General features: G+C 41.1%; 1 protein-coding gene across 2 annotated transcripts in view; it reads left to right on the top strand.

The window, feature by feature from the left end:
• Positions 1-26,059, top strand: part of ADAMTS12 (ADAM metallopeptidase with thrombospondin type 1 motif 12) — a 287,386-nt gene that overhangs the window by 170,604 nt on the left and 90,723 nt on the right. For both annotated transcript variants that reach the window (XM_010977625.3, XM_010977624.3), the window contains exons 6-12: positions 2,467-2,591; positions 6,157-6,306; positions 15,076-15,219; positions 15,747-15,891; positions 18,192-18,284; positions 19,792-19,937; positions 22,616-22,785. In XM_010977625.3, the coding sequence (XP_010975927.2) occupies positions 2,467-2,591; positions 6,157-6,306; positions 15,076-15,219; positions 15,747-15,891; positions 18,192-18,284; positions 19,792-19,937; positions 22,616-22,785 (973 nt within the window). The remainder of the gene's footprint in view (positions 1-2,466; positions 2,592-6,156; positions 6,307-15,075; positions 15,220-15,746; positions 15,892-18,191; positions 18,285-19,791; positions 19,938-22,615; positions 22,786-26,059) is intronic.

The raw sequence follows: 26,059 nt of genomic DNA, 5'->3' as shown, positions 1-26,059 counted from the left end.
TTACCATTGTTTGGGTGCTGTCACTAATTTTAATGTTAGTCATTCAGGCATACAGTACTATCTCATAGTGGTTTCAATCTGCAATTCAATGATTGCAATTAAATGATGGCTGGTAACGCTGAGCATCTTTCCCTGCGCTTATTTGCCATCTGTGTATGCCCTTCAGTGGAGTGTCTCTTCTTGCCTTTTGCCTGTTTTCTAATTGTTCTTTTGCTGTTGGGAGATCTTTATGTATATATAGGTATCTTTTTATATTTTCTGTGTATAAGGTCCTGTGGCTTACAAACACGTTCTCCCTCTTTGTAGTTTATCTTTTCCTCCTCTTCACAGCACTTCTCTCAGAGCCAAAGCTTTTCATTTTGACGAGATCCAGTTTTTCCATTTGTCCTTTGCTGGATTGTCTGACTGGTGTCCAGTCTCTGAACTCTTTGCCTAGCTCTCAGGACCCAAGAATTTCCCTATATTTTTTTTCTAAAAGTTTTATCATCTTAACATTTTACATTTCTATCTATGATCGATCTTCAGTTCATTTTTTGTGTAAGGTGTGATGTTTAGATCAAGGCTCATGTCTTTCATCGGCATTTTGTAATTTGCAGGATACAGATCCTGTTCCTGTTTTGTTAGATTTCTACCGTTTTCATTTTCATTGGAACAATGCAAAATGGCATTATTTTTTGATTCATGGGTATTCTTTTAGAGACTTTCTCCCCTCAAAAAACAAATGAACAAACAAACAAGTGTAGAGTTTAAAACAGACCTCCGAGAAATCTAACAGCTGATGCTTTGTTTGATGACCTGCCTTCCTGTCTGCAGGAGCGAGAATTAAGACACCAACCAATGAGGCTGGTCACCAGTTAGAGAACCACAGCTTCGTCGAGGAGCCCTCGTTCTCATAGTCTTTGATTCAGTCACTGAGCTGAGTGACCATGAGCTAGTTCTTCACTTCTCTGAGATTTAATTTCCTCTTACACAATGAAAATAACAATGCTTTATTTACAAATAATGCTGAGAAGATGCAATTAAACAAGAGAATATGTGTGAAAGTATAGTAAACGATCAAGAAATGTTTTCTTCTTTTTCTCCTTTCCTTTCCTTCTTCCCTCCACCTGCCCCTTTTATTTCCTTCTCTTTTCTTCCTTTCCATCCCTGATTCATGCCTCCTGGCCAGTTCCTTATGATGGAGCTAGGATATTTGTTCCAGTAGGGTTTCTATTCTAACTCCAGCTTGACTAGTTGAACAGGAGACTGACTCCCTCGTGGCCAGCCAACCCCCTAGAACTCCTCCTCCTCCACCATACATCATATAATGAATGATATAATGATGAGGATTATTAAATACTGAAGGCTCTTTCTTCTATTTTAATTTTTACACTAAGAGGTTCAGTGAGTTTTCATGAGTGTTGAGCCACTTTCTGTGTTCTCATGAAGGGAAAGAGTTCTGTGGTAGTCAGTGTGGGTGGGGGTCCCGGCAGTACCTCCAACAGGCACCTGAAGCCTCTCAGGCCTTGTATGAATTGGGTGTGGGCCTTAGTAAAATGCATAATACAGAGAAGCAAGCTCATAGTTTTATGTAGAAATTGCCCAAAAGTTCTTGGGTTGAGCCCAGAATAATAGACTCAGATTAGAGTAGGCCAATGGAAGTAGTCATTCTCCAAGGAGAATCCACCTTGTACAAGGCATGGCTCTGTATAGAGACCCCAAAGAAATGGGGCAAGGGAAAGAAATTTCTCCTTTAGAAATTCAGAGTAAACTGGAGTCCCTCTAGGGCTGATCATCCATTTTTCCTTCTCCCTCATGTGACAAGCATTTGTCCAGGTAATTTGGAACAATCCCTCCCCTCTCATCTCCAATAGTAACTGTGGGCCACATAGATGTGACTCAGGAGCCCTTGTGTCGCAGGCTGGGGGCATCTGCTCCAGCATTCTAATTGCTGTCAGGTCATCGATGAGCCTAACTGGTTAGAAGCTGGAGAGATTATGTCACTTTCTGGCCTTCACCCATAGACGTCAAACCAAGATGGAAACCATGAGCAAGGAAACATCCAGTACATCCTTGCAGGATACCTCATGAAAGGAAGAAGCTTTTTGTTGAAAGTCTATTCATTTTGCGTTAGAAATAAAAATGCATCTTTGGCTTAGGAAGCAGAGTCCCACTAGAAATAGAACTTCAAACAGCTGTTGGTCTTTGTTGATATATTTTTAGTTTTTCTTCGAGGGCTGCTACTTGTCCCTTGAATGATAATTTCTGTCCTGCAGTTCTCCTCTCTACGCTCTTCTAGTGGAATGAGAATGATAGTTTAGAGCAGGGGGTTGGCCCAGAGTGGTAAGTGGGCCTCCCCAAATTCCTGCCAGGGGTCTGGGGCACCCACCCAGAGCTCATCTCACTTGGCTGCTTCTGAGGAGTAATGCAGTGGACCCTGATCACAGTAAACTCACCCCAGCCAATCCCTTCCTCTTCTTTCTCCAGCAAGGATTGAAAATAGTTCACCATGCAGAGAAGACACTGTCCAGCTTCTGTAAGTGGCAGAAGAGCATCAACCCCAAGAGTGACCTCAACCCTGCCCATCACGATGTGGCCGTCCTTCTCACCAGGTACCCAGAGACTATGCGGAAGCCAGGGGCTGCAAGGCAGGGAGGGCTGGCAGGTGAAAAGGTTGCTACTCTTTGCTGCTCTTGGTTATTTAAAAGGCAGCTTCTATGAACTGGACAACTCCTGACTCCCAAACCAGTCAGGGAGCAGTTAGCACACTTGCTAAATGTGCACAACTCTCTGTGTTAATAAACTGAATCTGCTGGCAAATGCAGACCTCTTTCCCATTCCGATGATGATGTCATCCTTAAAATTGGCTTCTCGGTGCAGCTCTGTAAACAATCAGGAGGCTTGTTTGCAGATCCTCATTAGAGTCCCATAACTCTTAATCAAGGGATTTCTCATCCTTTTTTTTTTTTTTTAATTTTCTTCAGTTTAGAAACCTGCAAGTGTCTTTAACCCATCCCTGATTGATGTTGAAGACAGAATATGGGGAGAAGGTCCTCCCCTGAGTAGGCAGGGTGGTTTGCTAGTAACTTTCTCCCTCTGACCCTCACGAAGACACTGTTTTGTTCTCCCTGTGGTGCTAATAACCTAGGGCTCACAGGTTTGTAAAGCTAGTGGCCGCTCCTGGTCAACCCAGGCTCTTAGAAGGCTATGTTTGCTCATTGAGTCAATAAATATTTATTGAGCTCCTGCTATATAACAGATGCTGCCTTAATCCAGACCAATGAAGTTCTTACATTAATGGGGGAAGTAGGTGCTCACTAGGCACTTCTGTGCAGATTCAGAGACATCTTGAAATCCAGGGATGTGTAATGGAAGAGGCTCTTCGGCCTGGCCCTCCAGCCACAGAAAATTTCGGGCACAGGAAGACCCTAGGTGTATGTGTGTTGTCCCTGGGGAGGACAGGCTTCCCCTGAACATCTTGGCTTGACATTTGTCCCTTTGACAGGATCATCCCAGTGCATAGGATGCCTACAGGGGATGATAACCAACCCCCACCCTATCCAAGAGTCTGTCTTACCCTGACCTGCAACTCCAATGATCAGAATCACTCTTTTAAGTGATGGTATCAAGAGTTTGGTTGAATGTAACCATGTTCCAAATTAAGTCCGTGACATAAACCTATTGCGTTAAGTTCATTAGGACGTATGACATCTGGATTGATCATAGCTCCCCTGGGAAATAGGCTGGTGGGGGTATGGGATGTAAGCACAGGGGCCTTGGGGAGCCAGCAGGCAGCCAGGGACCATGAGGACCCGGGCAAGTGACCGGGGAAGACTTCGGTGTCGGCAGGACCTGGCTAGAGGGAAGAACCCTGGGTTCTGGGACCAGCATTGGCCCTGGGCGGCTGCATCTCAGCTGCGTCTCTTTGCTCTCCCTGAAAGCAGACGTAGTTTCTCCTCTGACTCTCACATGAAGAAATGAGTGGGTTAACGAGAGCTGGCGTTTGGAGAGAATTTGACATGGGCCAGGCGCCGTGCTACAGCTGGTAGAACAAGCATCACTCCATTTAATCCCCACGACCACCCTGGAAGTTCATGACCATCAATCATTCCTCTTTCACAGATGGGGAAACTGAGGCTTAATTATGTCAGTTGCCCCAAATCTCACTGCTTTTAACAGGTACAGCTGGGACTTAAATCTAGGTAGTTTGACCCAAATAGACATATTCTTAACTTTTACCCAATAAGAATATGAGGGATCTGCTCTTTTTTTCTTATTATGATCATTTTTCTTCCTTAGAACAGGCGTCTAGTTTCAAGCTTTGATGAACCTCCCCACTAGACGGTGGAGAATATTTCAAGTTTGGAAGCAGGATTTCTCATTACCAACACCACTGGCATTTTGGGTTGGCTAATTCTTTGCTGTGAGCGGCTATCCTGTGCATTGTAGTATATTTAACAGTATCCCCCACCTCTATCCATGAGATGCCAGTAGCACCCTCCTCCAAGTTGTGACAACCAAAACTGTCCCCGGACATTGCCAGATGTTTTCTAGGAGGGTGTGGGGAGCAAAATCAACCCCTGTGGAGAACCTCTGGTCTGAAGAAATAGGTAGGACCAGGAAGGGAGGGAGGTATAAGACCAAGCTTGCCTCTAGAGGACTCCGCTGAGATCCACTTCAATGGAGTTCTCTACAGAGCTGCATTCAGTAGAAGGTGGATTTGGCATGAATACACCTTGTGAAATGGGGCTGGTGGCTGCATGCCAAGGCGTTGTTTTCTCTTACACTTTCCCCAGCGCATGGTGGAGGTAGAGCTGATCCACCTGTTGGGAGCGGAAGGGCCGTAACTGCAAGACCTATATTTTACAATCCTCTTGTTTACCACCTTTTCCCCAGTTTAGTGCTGGATACTTAATCGGCACTCAATAAACAGTTACTTAAGGGACCCACCTTCCTGCACTATCAGAATGAGAAGGTCAGTAGATTAGCAAAGAACATCATTCATCCTTTCCCAGCAGCTCCATGCAGACCTAGATTTTTTTTTTTTTTTTAATGAAAGAGGAAAAAGTAAATCTTGCAGAAGGGATGGAAAAGTGTTTGGGCAGTCCTCCCACAGACTCAGAAATTAAGAGAAATTATGGGCTGCATGATCCAGTCTCACTCTCTGGCACAGAACTGCCCAGCAACTGCCGCTGCTAGTAGGGGTGGGGCTTCACGTCTTTTGCGCATGTTCTGAGCTGAGAGCTGCTTTCTTTTATCTGGTTTCCCAGCCATTGTCTCTTGGAGAGTTGAGAACTCACAGGGGTTCTCAGAGCCTGGACCTTTTCCATGGCCCACTGGACACAAAGAGCAGACCATTTATTGCCAGAGTGGTGCCCACACAAACCCCGTGAGCTGAAGGTTTGCAACTAACTAAAGCTCAGAACCCTGTTGGCATTTGTGCTAGTCATTCTTGGCAAAGACCTGTTCTTGAACTAAAGAAAAAAGCATACAACTAATTAACAACTCTTCAAAACTCTTGTCAGCAATTGAAATGATTCCTGCCAGGATATGGAAGCACATTTTTATATTTAAAAGGTGTAAGTAGTATTTTGTGAGATCCTGGGGGTCTTTACTTGTGTGTCCATCCCCTCCGTACGCAGTATTGTTAGGGCAATGGGACTGGAGAGTCCACTGACGAGATCCTCCTGATGGGTTGATGTGACCAATTACCTTTTTCGTGAAGGAGTAGAAGTTCTCGGATGAGTTTTGAGCATAGACCTCAGAAAGTCCAAAAAGGTGTTTCATGTTTGAAAAGCCTCAGCCACTGCTGATTGTCCCTCCCCTATTTAAAAGTTCAAATTAGCTTTAATTTTCAATCAAATCCTTCTCTTTGGGGGCAGATAATATAATTCAGGCTCCTGACATTAGGAGCAAAAGCAACTCAAAATAAAGCATTTGTCCCATTTTCCTCCATTTTTTAGGTGTTAGTGAGATTCAATAATCAAATGGTGAAATCAGAACAATCCTAGTGAATTCAGAATTGCTCCCTCATTCATACGGACTTTCAAAAACAATTTTATTCATGCTTTACAGACCATGTTGAATATGAACTAATACCCCACTTTTTCCAGGAGGATTTTTCCCCCAGGTATTCCTTTGGGCACCTGTACATCCTTCCATGTTCTCTACTTTCAGGAAAGACATCTGTGCTGGTGTCAACCGCCCTTGTGAGACCCTGGGTCTGTCCCACCTGTCGGGGATGTGCCAGCCTCACCGGAGTTGTAACATCAATGAAGACTCTGGACTCCCCCTGGCTTTCACAATTGCCCATGAGCTCGGACACAGGTAAAGGGACCAGGGAACTGAGATCTTCTCGTGTTCATGCATCAGTATCAGTAGAGGGAACGGAGGGTTCCTCTCTTAACAACAGGTTGTCAGGAGAATCAGATTGCACTGTGGCTTGAGAATCACCCTCCTGACTCTCTGCTTCCTCATTTGTAAAGTGTGGGTGGGGAATCACCCACATCAAAGACTCCAGTGTCTTCTCTGCCCCAACCACTTGTATCCATCTACATCACAGAATCAAAGAGGCCACTAAAGTTCTATCAATGAGAATGAGGTGAGCAGAAGCAAAGAGATAAGCGTAACTCAATTGATTAATTCAGGAGTAACAATCCCTATTTCTTTTTTTCAGTTGAAGTATAGTTGATTTACAATGTTGGGTTAGTTTCTGGTGTACAGCAAAGTGATTCAGTTATACACACATATATATATCCTTTTTCAGATTCTTTTTCATTATAGGTTATTACAAGTTATTGAATACAGTAAAACCTTGTTGTTTATCGATTCCGTATATAATAGTTTGTATCTGCTAATCCCAAACTCCCCAATTTATCCGCCCTCCCCCTACTTTTTCTTTTGGTAACCATAAGTTTGTTTTTTCATGCAATAGTAATAATATTAATATCATTAAGAAAATCACGAACTTTAACATTTTGTGCCCTTCTTTGATGCCAGACACTTTGCATGTGTCCCTTAATCCTCTCAACAACCTTGTGAAGTAGATACTACTGTTAGCCCTGTTTTACTTGTATGTATTAAAGGAGAACACTGACTTGAATAAAGAAAAAATGGAAAACTGCTATGAACTTGGAAGTACCATCAAGCAAACAGCAGTTAACAGGAGGTCCAAGTTGTCACAAAAATGTGTGAACTGGATTAGATGAATTGAAGGCAGGTTTCAGAAAGTTGAGTAAAGAGATGATGAGGAGTCTAAATTCTCTAGGTATCAGAGGTTCCCATGGAGGAAAGATCTGAGCTTTGTTAGTGTATAGACTAACCCCAAATAAGAGAACATCATACTAATTAGAAGCTCAGAGTGGGGAGTCATGTAAATGGCTCAACTCTACCCCCTGCCTGTTGGCTAGCCACCAGCCTGGATCTCCTCCGGAGCATACTCTGAATGTACAAGCAGAAAAAAAGGTGGGGTTGGGAAGCGCCCTGTTGACTGGAGTATTCACAGCCTGGCCTCTCTGGCCTGGGCTTTCTCAACATTTTTCTCAAGTAATATTGGAACTTTTCAAAACCCTTTCACCTGCACTACAAAACCAGAGTATTGGCTTGAGAGTTAGGAAAAGTGAATGCTTTTCAGGCCTTTTCATCAACCAATATTATGATTTTAAATAAGTCCCTTTCTGCACCTGTTTCCTTATCTGTGAAATGACTGGGTTGAACTAGGCAATTTTTTAGGTACTGTGATTTCTTTGAACGTTACCAAAAAGTCCTGAGAGATAAATGTGATATATGACAGTATTTTTAGTTATCAAAAACTCAAATACAGAACAATCAAGTGACTTACTTATGATTAAATAATAATTGGGGACAGAAGGCTAGATCTTGAAAAGACCAAGTCATAGTTGTTGGCATGTTGATAAGAATAACTTTCATTTTGCCAAATTTTATTATGTACAAAAATATAGGTGTCCTCAGTCCTGCTGTGTAAAGGGATATATCCCTTGTCGTCTTCAATCAAGTCATTGGTGTCAGCAGCACCTGCTGGCCAAGCAATGTCAAGTAAATATAAATAGGTCACCCTGAGAAGTGATTGCTCAAGACCTTCCCAGCAATGGTGTGCCCAAGCGAAAGAGAAGTGGAGAAGACTTGCTTGATAAAAGACATTTTCAAATGCTCCCTGCTTGTGTTCAAAGAATGGATCCTTTATATCCTCAATTCAGCTTGACCTTGTAAAGAGACTCAGAATGGTGCTGAAAAGGTTCTGCCAAATCAACATTGCCCCAGTTTTTGAGACAATCATCGGCGTGACTATCCAGACCATGACATATCACCTCTGTGATGAGGACCTCCTAAGTAAATAAAGCCAAGGGCAAGTATGATCCTCCTTCCAGATTTTGGAAATTCTCCAATAAAGTTGAAAACCTCTTGGTAACATTACTTGAGCACAATTTCCCTGAATACTTGAAAGCAAAGAATGGTAGATGTCTTAAGTGGTGGATATTTTAACAGACTAGAACTGGGCCACTACCTCAATCAATTTGATGTTTTGATATGTGTCCTCTAAATATAAGGGATCCTTTGATTGCTGATGGCTATCTTTGAACACAGAGGTGCAGACAAAGAGGTAGGCAGCATTGTTACTGCACCTCCCCTCATTGTTGCAAACCCCTCCACCTTTGGCTGAAGTGACTTCCAGAGGACTTAAAGGGCCAGTGTCCATTTCTCCCCATCTTTACTTTCCTTTTCCCCCTTTTTGGAGCCTGACAGTAAAGACTTAAGACTTCCAGAAACAATTTTAAAACTGAGGAAAATTAGAAAGTGACCACATATGCCTAAGGAAAGACCTGAGAAGAAAAGAGCTGAGAAGACCTTAAGTTTACACTGCAGGTTGATCTTTGACACAGAGATGGCCTACAATAATCAAATAACAAAAACAATAATAAACATCAAACTCTAGGAAAGGGGAGAAATCTAATTTACAGAATCACTATATTGGTTAGATTCAAATGTCCAGTTTTCCACACACAAAAAATCACAAGACATATAAAGAAATAGGAAAGTATGGCCCATTCAAAGGAAAAATAAATCAACAGAAATTGTTCCTGAAAAAGATGTGATGACAGATATACTAGACAAAGACTTTAAAACAACTGCCTTAAAGATGCTCAAATAACTAAAGGAATGTGTGGAGAAAGTTGAGAAAACAATGTATGAACAACATGGAAATTTCAATAAAGAAACCAAAAAGAAATCCAAGAGTGAAAAAGTACAATAACTGAAATGAAACGTTCACTAGAGGGATTCAGTGGCAGATTTAAACAGACAGAAAAATTAGCAAACTTGAAGATGGAACAATAAAAATGATCAAGTCTGAAGAACAGAAAGGAAAAAGATTGAAGTTTTAGCCAGTGCAGTAAGGCAAGAAAAGGAAATAAAAGGCATACAGACAGACTGGCTAGGAAGTGTAAAACTAGCCTTATTTGCAGATAACATAATTACCTATGTAGAATCTACATACACACAAACTAGAACTAATAAGCTCACAGGATTCAATATAACATACAAAATCAATCATATTTCTATAGACTAGCAATTAACAGGGGAATGCTGAAATTAAAAATGCAATACCTTTCACACTCACTCAAAAATATGAAATATTTATGTATAAGTATTACATATTATACTTACAAATCTAACAAAACATGGTCAGGACTTGTATGCTGAAAACTGTACAACACTGAGGAAAGAAATCAGAGATGATCTAAATAAATGGAGAGACCTTACTGTGTTCATGAATTGGAAGATTAAGTGTAGAAAAGATGTAAAATTTTTCTCAAGCAAAAGGTTAAATGATATTTCTATCAAAATTCTAGCAAGTTTTTTTTTTTGATATCTAGAAAAAAGAATTCTAAAATGTGTATGGAAAGTCAAAGGAACTAAAGGAAAACAATTTGAAAAAGAATAATAAAGTAGGAAAAATCAGTCTACGAGATTTCAAGTTATTTTAGACAGTGTCAGTAATCAAGATTGTGTGGTTTGGGCAGAGAAACACATAGATCAATGGAACAGAACAGAGAATGCAGAAATAGTCCCAAACAAGCATGCCCAACTGATTTTTTGACAAAGGTACAAAAGCAATTCAATGTAGGGAAGATTGCCTTCTCAACAAATGGTGCTGGAGGCAAATTTTTTTTTTAAATATGGAAAAGGAACCTCTACCTAAGTCCCACACCATATACAAAAATTATCTCAAAATGGAATACAAACTTGAATGTAAAACATGAAACTTTAGAAAATGAATAGAAGAAAAGTTTTCAGTATCTAGGACTAGGCAAAAAGTTTTTAAACTTGATACCAAAAGAATAATGCATAAAAAGAAACATTTAAAAATTAGACTCATCAAAATGTAAAACTTTTGATTTGTTGAAGAGGATGACAAGATATCAAATACAGTCTTGTAGTAACTTATAAAAAAGAATATGAAAACAAATATATGTATGTTCATGTATGACTGAAGCATTGTGCTATCCACCAGGAGTTGACACAACATTGTAAACTGACTATACCTCAATTAAAAAAAAAAGTATATATACATACAAAAAGAAAGAGGATGAAAAGATAAGCTATAGCATGAGAGAAATACTTGAATAGTGCCCCTCTACTCGCACAAATTTAAACCCACCTGGAACCTCAGAACATAACCTTCTTTGGAAAAAAGATCTTTGCAGATGTAATTGGTTAAGAATTTCGAGGTGAAATCACCCTAGATTTAGGGTAGGCCCTAAATCCAATGACTGGAGGGAGATATTTTTGGACACAGAGAGACACAAAGGGAGGAAGACCATGTAAAGATGGAGGCAGAGGTTAGAGTTGCTGCCACAAGTCAAGGAAGCCTGGAGTCACCAGAAGATGAAAGAGGCAGTGAAGATTCTCCCCTGGAGGTGGAGGTGCTTAATGCTGCTGACACCTTCATCTCAGACTTCTGTCCTCTAGGCCTGTGAAAGAATAAAGTTCTGTTACTTTAAGCCACCAAGCTTATGGCAAGTTTTATAGCATTTCTAGGAAACTAATATACCTTACATCCAACAAGACTAGTATCTAGAATGTATAAACAACATTCAAAACTCAATAGTAAAAATCCAAACAATATAATTTAAAAAGACATGAAGAGATATTTCACCAGAAAGGATATACAAATGGCAAACAAGCACATGAAAAGATATTCAACAGCTATCAGGGAAATGCAAATTGAAATCACATGAGATATCATTGCACATCTATCAGAATGACTGAAATTAAAAACAGTGATGACACGAATCGCTGGCAAGGATGCAGGGAGTCTGAATCATGCATACATTGTTGGGGAGAATGTGAAATGGTTTAAGCACTACGGAAAATAGCTTGGCGGTTTTGAAAAAGGAAAGCAGTAGTAAAACCACCATACAATCCAGCAGCTATGCTCCCGGGCATTCGTCCCGGAGAACTGAAGATTTATGTTCACACAGCAACCTATATGTGAATGTTTATAGACGCTTAATCTTAAGAAACCAAAACTGGAAACAACCCAGGAGTTGTTTCAGCTCAACAGGGTGAATGGTTAAAGAAACTGTGATTGATCCATATCAAGAAATACTTCTCAGCAAGAAAAAGGAACCAACTATTGATACATGCAGTGATCTTGTTGAATCTTCAAACAATTATGCTCTGTGAAAAAAGCCAATCCCAAAAGGTTACATGCTGTAGTATTACATTTACATAGCGTTATTGAAATAACAAAGTTATCAAAATAAAGAACATATTAGCGGCTGCCAGGGTTTCAGGAGGGGATGTGAGAAGAAAGGAAGTAGGTGTGGCTATAAAGTGCAACATGAGGGATGCTTGCGGTGATGAAAATGTCCTGTGCCTTGACTGTATCAACATTGGCTTCCTAGTTGAGATACTGTATTATATTTTTACAAGGTGTTACCACAAGGGGAAAGTAGGTAAAGGGTACATTAGACCTCTGTGTATTATTTCTTACAACATGCATCTGAATCTATAATCATATAATAAATATAGATTTGATATATAATCATAATAAATTAAAAGTTGGATTTTTAAAAGGGTGCATTGGGCCATGTACAGATGGCCTAAATAAAACAGTCTTCAAATGCCAAAAAAAAAAAAAAAGTTCAGTGTCACTGAAAAGAAAAACAAAAGTTGAAGGAAGATATATAAGCTTGAGTCTCAGTGATAGAAAAAATACTTTGATAAGACACAGAACTGAGGAAGAGAAGACTTTAGGGGCATCCTTTTGCTCTTAGCAGAAGATGCTTCTCAAGTATTTAGTCCTTTCCTTAGATGTATAGTTCTAACTAGCTGTGGATCAAACTGCGAAACACTGGGCAGATCAATGAAATGGCCTGCAGCTGCCTGGAAAAAGAAAAATACAATAAGCCGCTATCCTAAGAAGATACTCATTATAGTTTAACAACAGAGATACCCCATTATTCATGAAAACTTGTTTGTTTCATCGCTGATGGCGTAAGATATAAGATAGAAAGTGAAGTTAGCTAACTTGTGCTGTGGCCTAAGTTCATCATTTCATTTTTATTCTGAGTAAAATCATGTAACAATTCCATTTATGAGAACCCTGGATTATATCCAGCATCCATACCTAAGGTCTCATCCCTTATTAGGTGAGTTACCAAAAACAAAGATGGGATTCCAGCAGGAAATTTAAAAATCTCTCTTGAGACATTTAAGTAATGAAAGTATCGTGATAGAGATGAACACTTAAAAGGCAATATCCACCCAACATTTCCCATTATTCTGAATCGTGATATTCCATTTATTTCATTTACAAAGCTTTGCCTGTTGCATATACAAAATTGGTATTTCCTCAATGAGTTAGAAAAGCTCACCTTCATACTTTCATGGTTCTGGTTCTTTGCTGGTTCTGCTCCACCACAAAAGGAATAATAAAAGGCAAGGAATATCCCACCAAGTGATACCTTGAAACCCAGGTGATTACTTAGCTTGTTATTTCATGTCTATAATTTCATAAACCCATTTAACAGGATTTTAAAACAAAGACCAAGTAAAGCAGGCTAATCCAGCCACCTGGCGACTTGTTTCAGACAGTAAGCAGCAGCTCCTTACTCCAAACTTCAGGCTTATCCTACCTTCTGCAGAGTAGCTTCCTGGAAACAGGTCTTCCATCCCTATGACCCCATGTGTTTTCCTCGTCTCTCATTATTCATTGACCCACTCATCCCATGTGGCAGGCATGCTCCACCCATTTAAAGGAAGTAGACGTGTCCAGAGGGACATTTGTTTAGTTGCATTGCTTTTCTCTCATTAGATGGGAGCCCAGAGGGTTGATAAAGCTGGAGGGGGAAATGCTTTATTGGACTAAAAACCTTATATAGAACAAAATGAGCTTTGGGGCAAACTGATGTATTTCGAGTGTAGGTTTGTAGACACCTGGTATATAGGCTCCAACCATATGGCTTATTGTATTGAAATAGCCGATGCTAGAAAAAACATTCATGGAGATTTTTAGACCTATGTTTGTTTAAGATTTTTCCTAATTATTGAACAGGTGAACTTGTTGAATATTTCATGAACTGGATAAGGCTGGATTTGCAACAGCCTGGGGAAAGCCTGCTCAGAAAAGATAATTTTCATTGAATCAAATTCTTTGTGGGTGGGTGGTAAGAGCTTTGTAGATTAATTGTCTGACTCCTTTGTGAGTTTTGTATTCCTGTGGAAGGTGATCAGAGTCTGTAAGGCAGTTGATAACATCTTAGTGCATTAAAAATAATACAAGAAAACCTCCCAAATACTATTTTCTGCAAGAGTTGCTAATATTGATCGGGAGATTTTACTAAAGTTGGATGTCAGCTTGCCTGTCACAGGGATTGACATTCACTAGCAAAGTAAGGTCATACTTCCCTCTGTTCAGATTTGGAAAGTTGAGCCAACATCTCAAGGCTGTTTAAGTGTCCAATAAGCAGACTCCGGTGGAGAGAGGTCTTGTGGGGAGCTCAGAAGGGGAGCTGAGGACTCAGCTTATAAACACACACTTCTCAGTCTGCCTCTTTCCCAAGCACCCCTTGCCATGAGCATCAGTTAAACTCTTTAGAGCCTTTCTAGGACTGCTTCACTTGGGCGCCGCCGGCAGTGGGAGGTCCAGGAGCAGACCGAGCAAGACATGGACAAGAGCACTGACTTAGGTGCAGATCTCTGCAGAAGACCTAGTTCTGTCACAAACCAGTTCTGTGACTTTTGACAAATCTCACACTCTCAGCTTCTTCATCTTGAAAAGGAAAATATGCTAGACAATGATGAAAAACAGCAATAAAAATTTCTGTCATTTATGCAGCTCTTAGATGCCAGGCACCTTGCTAAGTGATTTTCAAATTTTATTCCATTCAGATCTCATCCCAGGTCTATGATGCCTACTCCGTTTTCTACTTAGTGAAGCTGAGCAGATTTCAGTAACTCACAGATCATTAAGTGGCAGACCTGGAATCCAGATCCAAATCATCTGTCTTCAGATACCCTGCTCTGAACCACTGGACTATAAGGTCTCCCTAATGTCTATTAGTCTATTAAAGTCCCTAATGGCGCTCCTATTGAAGGACTCAGAACAATACTAGAAAGCAATCCATCCCCTCCAAGCTTGTGGCTTCCCCTTTCATGCTCTCTTAAATTATGATGAAAAGGGAGAAGGAAGGTTTTGTTCTTTTGTGCCCTGGTTGCTGCAGCAGGAGAAAGAAGGTGGCTGGAGGCAAGATTTGCCTTCCTGATGCTAGACTCATAGAAAGTCAGAGCCAAACTGGGAGCTTTCAGCTTTCTGCCAAACAGAGTTTTTTGAATTAGCCACACAGCTCCCAGGGTTGCATGTCTGAAGCAAAGACCTGCCTAAAATGGTTCCTTTGCTTTTTAGATGCAAATGAGTGAGCCTCCTCCAACTTCAAAGTCCCACTTTGCGTACAGATGCCTTCTGTACAGAGGTGGCTCTCTAGGGGTTATTCTCACCTTGGAGAAACTATGGTTCTCTTCTTGTTTCACGCCTGCCTCCTTGATATTCTTGGGCTTTGTGCCTCCCTGCAGCTTCGGCATCCAGCATGATGGGAAAGAAAACGACTGCGAGCCTGTGGGCAGGCACCAGTACATCATGTCCCGCCAGCTCCAGTACAACCCTACCCCGCTGACATGGTCCATGTGCAGCAAGGAGTACATCACCCGCTTCCTGGAGTAAGTCACAGCGTGTCTCGGGACAGCCTCATTTGGGTCTCTGTAAACCGGCAGGCACTTTGAGTTTTACCTGAGGCCTGGAAAACTCTCGTAACAGTAGGGGTGGATTTCGCTTCTGCTTTCTGACCCTGAGATCTGGTGGGTTCTGGCCTCCAGCCAGAGCCAGGTGAACACCCTTTTTCCCACCCCTACCTTGCTCCTGTCTTAAAGTGGCTCTTTGTGATCTGATTGTGAGTTAAGTCCCTGGGGACTTGCAGAAACAACCAGGACAAGTCAGATGTGGGTTGCCCAACTCTGCTGCGGGTAAGATGATGATTTTCTCATTTTACTGCTTGTACTTCTTAGATCACACCTGAACAAATGGAAATGCATTTCCTTTTAGAGAACTCTCACCTTGGGCCCAGATAGAAATAAAGTTGTCTTGAAGGACGGAGTAAACTAGAGGGATGGAAGTTTCTGTTGAATGAAAGACTAAAGATGGAGGAAATCATAAGCAACTGCTCTCATTTCTATTAACTTGTTTTCAGCCGAGGCTGGGGATTCTGTCTTGATGACATCCCCCAAAAGAAAGGCTTGAAGTCCAAAGTCATTGCCCCTGGAGTAATCTATGATGTTCACCACCAATGCCAGCTGCAGTATGGCCCCAATGCTACCTTCTGCCAGGAAGTAGAAGTAAGTGTTGGGTATGGCAAAGTGTTGGGTATCTCAGTGCCTCTGGTGAGTATGTGCAGGGCTTGAGATCCAGCGTGCGGAAGGAAGAGCCGGGGAAATATTTGGAAATCCCAAGATCCAGACACAGAAATGGAAACTTTCTATTCATGGCAAGATGTCTGTAGGACAGAAGGATGGAAATTGGGGTCATTTACATTCCTTGACCCTACCTCCTTGGTATCCTTTGCAAGTGGGTGGTGGTGTAGGAAATTCTATAGTGATTTTCAGCAATCACAGTGATTCACACCTGCAGACCCCATAACAACCAGCTTAATCCCTAAAGTTACTCCTTTTCCTGAATTTCCCCTCTGGTTGAAGAGCACCACCAGATCCCAAGGTAGGATTCATTCTACCCCCTTATTTTCAACATCCAAATGATAAGCCAAGCCCTGACATTTAACCTCTTACAGAGTGTGTGGCTCTGTCCTGTCACAGTTATTCCCACTGCTGCTGTCCTGATTCAGTCTCCCATTACCTCTCCTTACTGCGGACATAACCTCCTACCTCACCTCTCCCCCATTCACATTGTTGCTCAAGTTGTTTTAAAAAAAAATCACAAATCTAACCATGGCTCTGCTCTGCTCTTCCAGTCCTCACTGACCACAGGATAAAGTCCCAGCTCTTTTGTGTGGCATCCCTTTGTGATCTGGATCGTGAAGGAGTAGATTAGAAGAAATCCACCACCAGCAAAGGGAGATGATGGATAAGCATCTATATCTCAGACTGAGTTTTGAGGGGGAAGGATGCTGGTGGATAACTTTCTCTCTAGAAAATTCTTACCATGGTCCAGCCTCTTGCCAATTTAGAGTTCATATTTATGCTCTTGCGTGGTTTGAGAACCCCATGTCAAAAAATTAACATGAAAATATTTCTGACCTGATCATACCATGGGATGCTCAGTAGAAACAAACGTTTAAGAACTAGCCTGGAGAAACCAACCCTCAGCTAATGATGCACAAAACTCTAAGAGATAAAGCTTTGTTCAGATGAGTTCAGAATTCAGCACCTAATTAAAAATGTAAAATGGTCTATCTCTTCACAGCGAAGTGAGGAGAGACAATAAACCTTCAAGAGCTTTGAGTAATTGAATTTTTTAGGTAGGGATAATGAAATAACTGCATAAAAGAGGAATTGTATGTGAGAAAAGGAAAAAAAGCACCTACTATAAGTTATATTAAGGTAGATATGAAGAAGGACAGTTACAACCTCTAGAAACGAAACATGTCATCACTGACTTTAAATCAGTGGATGGCTTACACAGCAGACTTGACACAGCTGAAAAGAAAATCAGTCAGCTGAAGTTTAGAGTTGAGAAAATTACCTCCCATCCCCCTTGAGTCTTTCTCAGACTTGTATGATAGAGGAGAGGCTGGCCTTTTCCTGATAGAAATCCAGGCATTTTCAACTTTGATATACAAGAAAATTGAGAGCCAAAACTATGAAAGTAAAGTCGAAACATGAAGGACAGAATAGGGAGGTCCGTCAACAACAACTATGAGTTGCTAACAGAGAATAGAGGTAATCAGGGAGAGGCAAGATTTATAGAGAGATAAAAACTGAGGATTTTCTAAAGTAGTTAAAAAAATACAAGATCTTATGGTGAAAGAACATATTGAATCTTGAGTACAGTAGTGGATGGAGTGATGGCAGATGGGTGAATTGGAGAAAGACTAAAACGTGGATGGAAGCAGCTGAGCCATTTCAGATGACACATAAGAATCCTGTCAACCTTCCCTTGTTCCTCCTGCAGGAGGAGAAATGGGAGGGAATATTCCATTCACTCCATGGCAGCTAAAACAAACTGGCTACTTTGAGTGATAAGGAAATAAGCTGAGGTTTTCTGGATGGAATGGTGTCCTTTCCTTCAGTGAGCAGGCGCAGGGTACAGCCACCCAGCTGTTTGTAATCAGATTGCCTTTCATCACAGTCTGAATTGCCCTCTGATGGCTAACGTCACCAGTTACCTGCCTTAGGGCCATGAGAACTGGGTATTGTGCCACACTCTTAGGAATGGGTCTTATCTTTCATTTTCATATTGCCCTAGCATGGCCTGCAGACCACTGTCTATGAGTGATGACCAAGTCCAAGTTAAGTGTGAACTAAGGGTTCTTGAATGATGATTTTCCATCACTCTTACTAACAACAGCAGCATTTATTGTGGGTACGTGGGCGAGTGGGTGTCTGTTTTACTATCACTGTAGAAATGCTTTTGTGCAAGCTTGGAAAATACAAAAAAGTGCAATCTCACATTTGTTTTCCAGAATGTTTGCCAGACGCTATGGTGCTCGGTGAAAGGCTTTTGTCGCTCCAAGCTGGACGCCGCTGCAGATGGGACACGATGTGGCGAGAAGAAGGTAATGTGTTAGTGATACATCTGGCTGAGGAAGGAGGCGGTGGGGGTGGGTGTTCTTGGGAATTGCTGGGGGGAAGGCCCCAGAGAGCAGCTGTTTCTGGGTGAATGGAGATCCTCACACAGTCAGACTTCCCGGAGGAAAGGGTTCTCCTTCCACTCCTCCTTTTGAGCCTTCACTGGAAACAAGTCCTTAAGGAGAGCGGGCTTAGGCCCAGTTCCACACTTCACTTTTGAAAAGTCTGGCCCATCTTTCCCTGACAAACTTCTGTGGAGTTTGTGGCCAGTAACATCTGCTGAGCTCATTATCAACCTTCATTTTGACCCTTCCCCACCCACCCCCATGTTGAAGATTGGGAGGGCCAAGCCAGCGGCTGCTTCTTCCCAAAGATGCTGAATTTACGCCATGTGTTATCTTCTCTCGCACCATCTGACCTGCCTGCATTTCTTGAAGTTCTGCCCACTTTACTAAGCAGGAAAGGCAGATACCCAAGAACTCAGAGATGTTAGCTATCCTCCAGACTGCCCAAGAACAGAGTAATACGTGCTGCTCAACAGCGTCATTTGGGTTTGTTGTGGGCCTAGGATGTGTTTAGTGCAGCTTGAGTGTGGATTACAGAACTTGATCAAAATGCATCCTCAGAAATGTTTGCCAAATAAAACATAACTCTCAAAAAAAAAAAAAAACCAGAATTTTTAAAGAATGCATAGTGACCAGAAATAAGGAGGAAAAGGAGGCCAGCAGATGAAACATGCCCAAATCCCCCAGGAAATGTGGCCATTTCTAAACACCAACTTGCATTTCTTGTTTCCCTTTTTGCATGTTCCCCCTTCTAAACCTGACAGTAGTTGAAGGATTCCCTTAAAGAGGGAGAGAGTGGATTTTTTTTTCTGAGCCACTGGAAACAATGGATAGAGTTATAGGAAGGCAGAAAATTTTTCTTGACATTAGAAAGAACTTCAACTTCTTAACAACTTGTGTTTTTTGGCAGTGAGTGGACTTTTTGCAGGAGGATGAGTTATCTGGTGCAGACATGAAATACTCATCGAGGCTGTAAAGAAGAGTTATCTCAGTGCCAGGCTGCACAGTGTTTGTCATGGCCTAGATTAGAAGCTTGCACCAGAAAGCGAATCAGTTATGTTACTGAACAACTGGGTTACTCAGCATACTCGGCTGACAAGCTTTTCATAGCAAGACTTTCTCAGCGAAGGAGATGGTGTGTTGATCTGCATTCTGGTGTGCAATCTGCCCACTACACTTTGAGTAACACTCCTGTATTAGGTGCAATTAGGCACCATAAAGTTCCGTTTAATTCCTGAAGTTCTTTGATTCTAGAACCAAGACTCTCCAGGGAAATTCTTTCAAGAGGCTTTCTTTGTTCCATGTCCGACGTGTGACTGCAGGAAGCCTGCTCGTGCAGGGGGGATGGGTTTGGACTTCTGGGGTCCCTGACTCCGCTTGCTATGGGAACCTAATTGACGGATGCCTCTCCTGCCTCTTCCCTTTGCAGTGGTGTATGGCTGGCAAGTGTATCACAGTGGGCAAGAAACCAGAGAGCATCCCTGGAGGCTGGGGCCGCTGGTCACCCTGGTCCCACTGCTCCAGGACCTGCGGGGCTGGAGTTCAGAGTGCAGAGAGGCTTTGCAACAACCCAGAGTAAGTCCAGCCAAGCACATTTCCCTTCCTTCCATGAGCACTGGGAGACCATTCTTGGACAGCATGACGGCAGTGACCCCAAGCCTCCTCGGGGAGACTAAATAGATTCCCAAAGACAAAAGGAAGCCAGAAGGAAGGTTCAGAGAGCGTGAAAAAAAAAAAAGTGGTTCTTTTTCTCTTCGTTTCATTTTGTCTTGGCACTGGATTCTTACTAGGACTTGGATATGGAAGCTGATCCCATCATTTGAAGAAATAAACAAAAATGTTTTAAAAGTACAATATATGTGAAAGCTCCTAGGAGATTATAGAATTAAATCCTTCCAAATAACCCCTTTCTATCAGTGGGGATTAGTTATACCCGATTTTGCTGATAAGATTGTAGCTTTCTTTCCATCATAATGAATGTATAATTTAAAAAAATATTTTTCTTCCCTTAGGTAGCTCATTAACAAGCTAGGCACGTTTTTTGAAGATAATTATTTGTAATGTTTTAGACAAGGATTTTATAAACCTCAGAGTTCTGTATTAGCCTGTTAAGGATTCCATACAAGTTATTTCACAAATGGCTTTCAATTTTTTAGTCAAATTATTTAATTTTTGCATATTTTATGTTTGTATAATGATATTATATATGAATGAAATTTATATTTCCCTGATTTCCATATATTCCATATATTCTTAATTTCATTATTTCCTGATATACTAGTTCCCAGGTATAATTTTTTTTAAAAAACTGTACATCTGATGACTCTTGTAAGTAGAAAGTGTACTGAGCTTCTTTTACCTAGATTTACATTAGTCTGCATTGAAGGGAGGAGTCACATTTTTTTTAAAAGGCAAGTGATAAATATGATTACAATTCCTCCAATATCTCAGTTCCACATATCACTTTTCCTTTGTATTAATAAATGTATTGCTATATACATATATGTGCATGTATAATATACACATATAAACTATACACATATGTATGTATATATAAACTATATATATGTGTGTATATATATAAACTATTATATAATTTCTTCTAAGGGTTAATAAGTTAATATCTATGAAGAGTTTAACACAATATTATCAGTAAATAGTGGTTACTATGATATCTTTATCATTTTCCATGCATATAAGTAAGTGTACATTTGAGGAATCTAGACAAAATTATTGTAAAATCTTACATTTTTGTTTAAATACAAGGTTCTTGTGACTTGAAAAATTCAGATCCAGAAATTTCTTACAAAGTATTTTTGCAGAAAATCTTTATTTTTTAGTTTGTTTCAGTGTGATCAGAAAAGTGATTTCCATTTTAGAGATCAGGAAATACAGGCTGTTTGCTCTAGGACCTACTGTCAGTGCTAAGTGTCAGGCACTACCAGTCCACAGCCTTCTTGGGAGCGTGGTTAGCAACCCATGCTTATCAGAAAAGGGACATCCATGTTGAAGAAATGAAAGATGATTCTGTAACTTGGCTTCAGGGGGAAAAATGGTGCAACCCCCATCTTAGAGGCTACAGTTTGTCATAGAGTCTCCTTGGTGAGCGTCCATGTCTGATCTCAGTAGCTGATTTGCTTAGGTTCACTGAGAACAATGACTGGAAACACAGTCACAGATTTAGTTCTGTGATTCAGGTCACAGATTCAGATCAGTGCGTGATCAACTGCCCCTGAGGCTGTATCCTTGATGTATGTATTTGTCAACTGTCTAGTGAGAACCCACCAGGGCTTGGCTCATGGAAATGAATTGGAGAGATTCCAAGTCACAGAGTGTCAGTCCGTCATCACAAATAGGAAACCAGCCTAACCTCAACTATCAAGGACAATTCTTAGTACCTCCTACAGGGAGTCAATGAATGTAAACTGCCTTGGTCAAAGGATTACCTTTGGAGGTGATAAATGTAGGAAGTTCCTACAATAGGATAGTGAAGTGCAATTAAAGAAGAGAATGAGATTACTTCTGGCAGGAATCCAGGAAGAATTCCTGATGAAGATAGCATTTATTTGGTCCTGAAAGCATGGACAGTACCTAGATGTTTAGAGCCTTAAGAGAGCAGAAATCTATCCAGAGGCACAGAAAAAAAAAGAGTGAATAAGTCAGCTTGTGTCACTGGAGCAGTGTGCAAATGAACAGGGAGGGGCACGGGGGAAGAAAAGTTGTTCAGGTGATGTAAGTTGGGGCCATGAGGGCCTTGAATGCCAAGCTCAAGAGGCTGGACTTGATTCTGTGCCCACTGGGTGCTATTAGAGGTTTTTAAACAGGAAACTAAAATAATCAATGTAATCCTAAAAATTAGCGAGATACAGTGTGTACAGCAGGTTGAATGAGGAAAAAGAGGGGAGACGGGAACAGAGGTAAGGGGTGAGCTAGTCTGGTGACTGTGGGAGTAAAGGGAAGGAAACAAATACAAAGACGCAATTGATGGCCAGGTAACTGATTGACCGTGGGGTCAAAGGAAGGGGTCAGACTGTATCAAAATAGGCAACTGTACACTTGGGACTGAATGTTCATGGGCAACAACAGCAACAAAAACGTGTGAGATTTGAAGAATATATTTAAAAGGTGAGTTTTGAGGCTAGAGAGGGACATGGTTTGGCAAGGAATGGCCAGGGCCAGATGTCAAAGGATTTTTAAAGGACAGTGCTGGCCTTTAAGGAGATGAAAGAACAGCTTGTGTGTTTCATTTGTAGACCAAAGTTTGGAGGGAAGTACTGCACTGGAGAAAGAAAACGCTACCGCTTGTGCAATGTCCACCCCTGTCGCCTGGATACACCAACATTTCGGCAGATGCAGTGCAGTGAATTTGACACCGTTCCCTACAAGAATGAATTCTACCACTGGTTTCCAGTTTTCAATTCAGGTAAGGAGCTGGATGAGTATATTCCAGGTCTAGGGCCACAGTCATTATCAGAAAGCATTTATATTGTCAGGGTACCTGTGATACCCTGCAAAGTTCAACAAAAAGAGAATTGTGCCCTTAGGAGCTTTATATTTTAGGAGGTGGAGACACTGTCCTAGTTAAGTTGATCAGTAAACTTTGAAGGCAGAATATTCCAACTGCATGCCATGCTCTGAGGGAGATAAAATAGAAGTTTATCAAACATGACGACTCACTTCAAAACAGCTGAGGTACAACTAAACAATAAGTGGGGCTTATAGAAATTCAGGAACTAATCACTGATGAAAGTACTTGTTGATGAATGTGTGGAACTGAATGTAACTTTGGCAGAAATTCAGCAAAGAACGTCATTGTGGGTTTGGAGTGATTTCAAAGAAGTCTTCCAAGGAAGCAGTTGATGATTCTTAAGCATGAGTAATCTTTCTACTGGAAGAAGGGTAGGGGAGGGCACTGAAAATAGAGCCAGCAATCCCTAGTGGGAGGAGAAAGGCACAAGGAAAGACAAGGTGGTAGAAAATGAGTAAGAAGTGAAACCTCATCAGAAATGAGTGAGAGCCGCTCTGGGCCAGAAATCAACATTTTGTGTGTACAGGACAGTATAAGAAGGGTAAAAAGTAAAATCAGGCATTGAAGGATGTGCGTCAGGGGATGGGAACATAGCAGAATTGGAGAATGGAACAGCAGCTTTGACAGTGCTTCTCCTGACTCAGCACCAGTGACACATCTTCTCCTGCAAATGAGGATGAATCATTAACTGTTGGCTATAGTTTAGCATCAGAAAGTATCTGTGCTATTTGTTGTTATTGGAAAAGAGAACTGAAAAGAAAAAAGATATTCCTGGGTCAAGGAGATGTGAGACAAGGTAGAAAAAGGTAACCACATTTTTTGTGATTTTTCACTTTCTGGAATCCATTGTGATAGAATACAAGAAGAATCTTAGATGTCAGCCAGTGAATAAAAATTACATATCTGGACTGTTAGAAAAATGAATATAGTCAATTGCTTTAGGAAGAAAGACTCTATAGTGCTTTTCCCACTTTGTGTCTACAAAATATCCCGCTGGCTGTTGGTTGTCATGGGCAACGTCTGCTCCTTGTCCTCCATTGTTTAGCATCATTCATGCTCTAGGCAAGGGAGTCACTTGATTTTTGGTGCAATTTCACTTCCTGATTCAAGGACTTGAATACAGGAAAACTCATGGATATACTCATGTGGATGCCAAAAAAAAAAGCAAACAAAAACAACCCCCCGCCCCCCCCAAAAAAACCCACAGTGATGAAAGGTACACCCAGTTTGTACTGCCTCTGCCTTTATTTTGGACATTCTATTTTGTTGGAACTACCAGAGTCAGTAGGACTACAGACCCTGAATGTGCAGAGGACATTCTGGCCCAGTGTTGTGACAGGTGCCTAGTTAGGGGTCTTCACCCCTGTCAGATTCGGGGTTGGTTCTGTGTCTGCTTGACTCTGGTAGCTCAAGTAGCTGGATCTGGAATACAAAGATTTGGTTCAGTTTGGCTTTTCATGGCTTTAGAAGCGTTTATCATGTGCCTGCTTTTTGCATAGCATAGCACTAGGTATCAAAGAAATGAGAGTTCTAACAGTGTACACAGATTTCGCTCACTTTGGAGTGATTGGTTTGCATCTGTAACTGGTATTCAGGCCGTATAAACCAATGAGGGAATTAGACTGAGTGCTACCTGCTTAACTCACTGTCTGCCTGGGCTGTAAGCCTCCATCCTCCATCCCAGTGGTTTCAAACAGGCTCCTATACTATTATTTGACCATAGTGACCTACCTGCTAAGCTGATCAGCTGCTTCCTTGACCAACACACTGATTTCTTTCCCCCGTCAAACTGTTACTCCTACAGTGTTGCTCTTTGCTTAGTTGATAGGCACCCCTGGTGGTGACAATGTGGCATTCATGTGCACAGCTATCTGTGGAGCACTTAATCTGTGCCAGGCATCGAGAACTTTACACCATCCTAGCCTCCCCTTAGGAGCCACCAGAGGATGAACAGAACATACAGCAGAACTTTCTACCCGCCCAGTGGATAGTGTTAAGTGGCTTAGTCAGTGACCTTTGGCAGATTTGGCTAAGTAGTGAGTGACAGAAAAAGAATCATAGATTCGAACATTTGGAATAAGCTTGGAGACTCCATCAAACCTTGTAGTTTCCAAACTCTGTTCTATGGAATCCCAGAGCTTCTAACAATGTTTGATTCCAATTTCATTTGCCAGAAAAAAAATTTAAACTATTTTTAAAAGTTCATTAAAGAATAGTGCTTATACTCAAACATATTATATATCAAGTTTTAACATATCAAAACCCATTAACTTATACAAATTAATTTGGTTTTCCACAGACCTTAGGATAAAAAGTCTCCCATTAGCATAGTTTAATTGGTAAATATCCTGAGGTTGCAGGTCGAGTTGTTCTACATTGTTACCATTTGCAGCTTTTTATGTGTCAGAATTTTTCAATGCTGTGCAACCAGTAAAACCCACAGAAAAAAATTAGATGCTGCAGCCAGTATAACTCTGTAACTTGATTAACTCCATAAGCTTGATTTCACAATTTTCTATTCATCTTAATAGTCCCTTTAGAGCCCACTGACTTATTTTTAACCATGATATACTTAAACTTATAAGATTTATGTTTAATAAAATCCTCAGTTTATCTGCTTTATTTGCAAGATCTTGTTTGAATAAAGAAAAAGAAATCTTTTGCTGAAAGGGTTGAAAACTACTAATCTCAATCAACTAACTTTCCAACATAGGCATTTCCTTTACCAGTACTCCTGGCAAAAAAAAATTTATGCAGACGCCACTTGCGCAGGTTCACAGAGGCACCCGTGTGGAGAGCAGCAATCTATACATTTTCTCACTTACCCCCACTCCGTCCTTCAGAGATGAAGAAACTTAGTCTCAGAGAGGACAGTAACTTATTCAGGGTTATACTGTCTTACATCATAGAGCTGGAATTGAAACGTACAGTCTGTTTGATGAAGATGCCGAGATCCTTCGGCTCACTTAAATAGGCTCCCAAGGACTTGATTAGCCTGTGTTACTATAAATTGATTACATGCTGCATTTCTATTAGGAAATGACCAGAGCCTGATCTTGGTGTCATCACTATCTTGGAATCTCTTTTCCTTTCTGGATTTTTTTTCCCAGAACACCCTAAGAACTCCTCATTAAAGCTAATTTTTCAGTTGTTGCTTCTAAATATTTTA

This window comes from Camelus dromedarius, chromosome 3 (assembly GCF_036321535.1).
Source record: "Camelus dromedarius isolate mCamDro1 chromosome 3, mCamDro1.pat, whole genome shotgun sequence".
Lineage (NCBI taxonomy): Eukaryota > Metazoa > Chordata > Mammalia > Artiodactyla > Camelidae > Camelus > Camelus dromedarius.
This window is presented reverse-complemented; position numbering and strand designations above follow the sequence as displayed.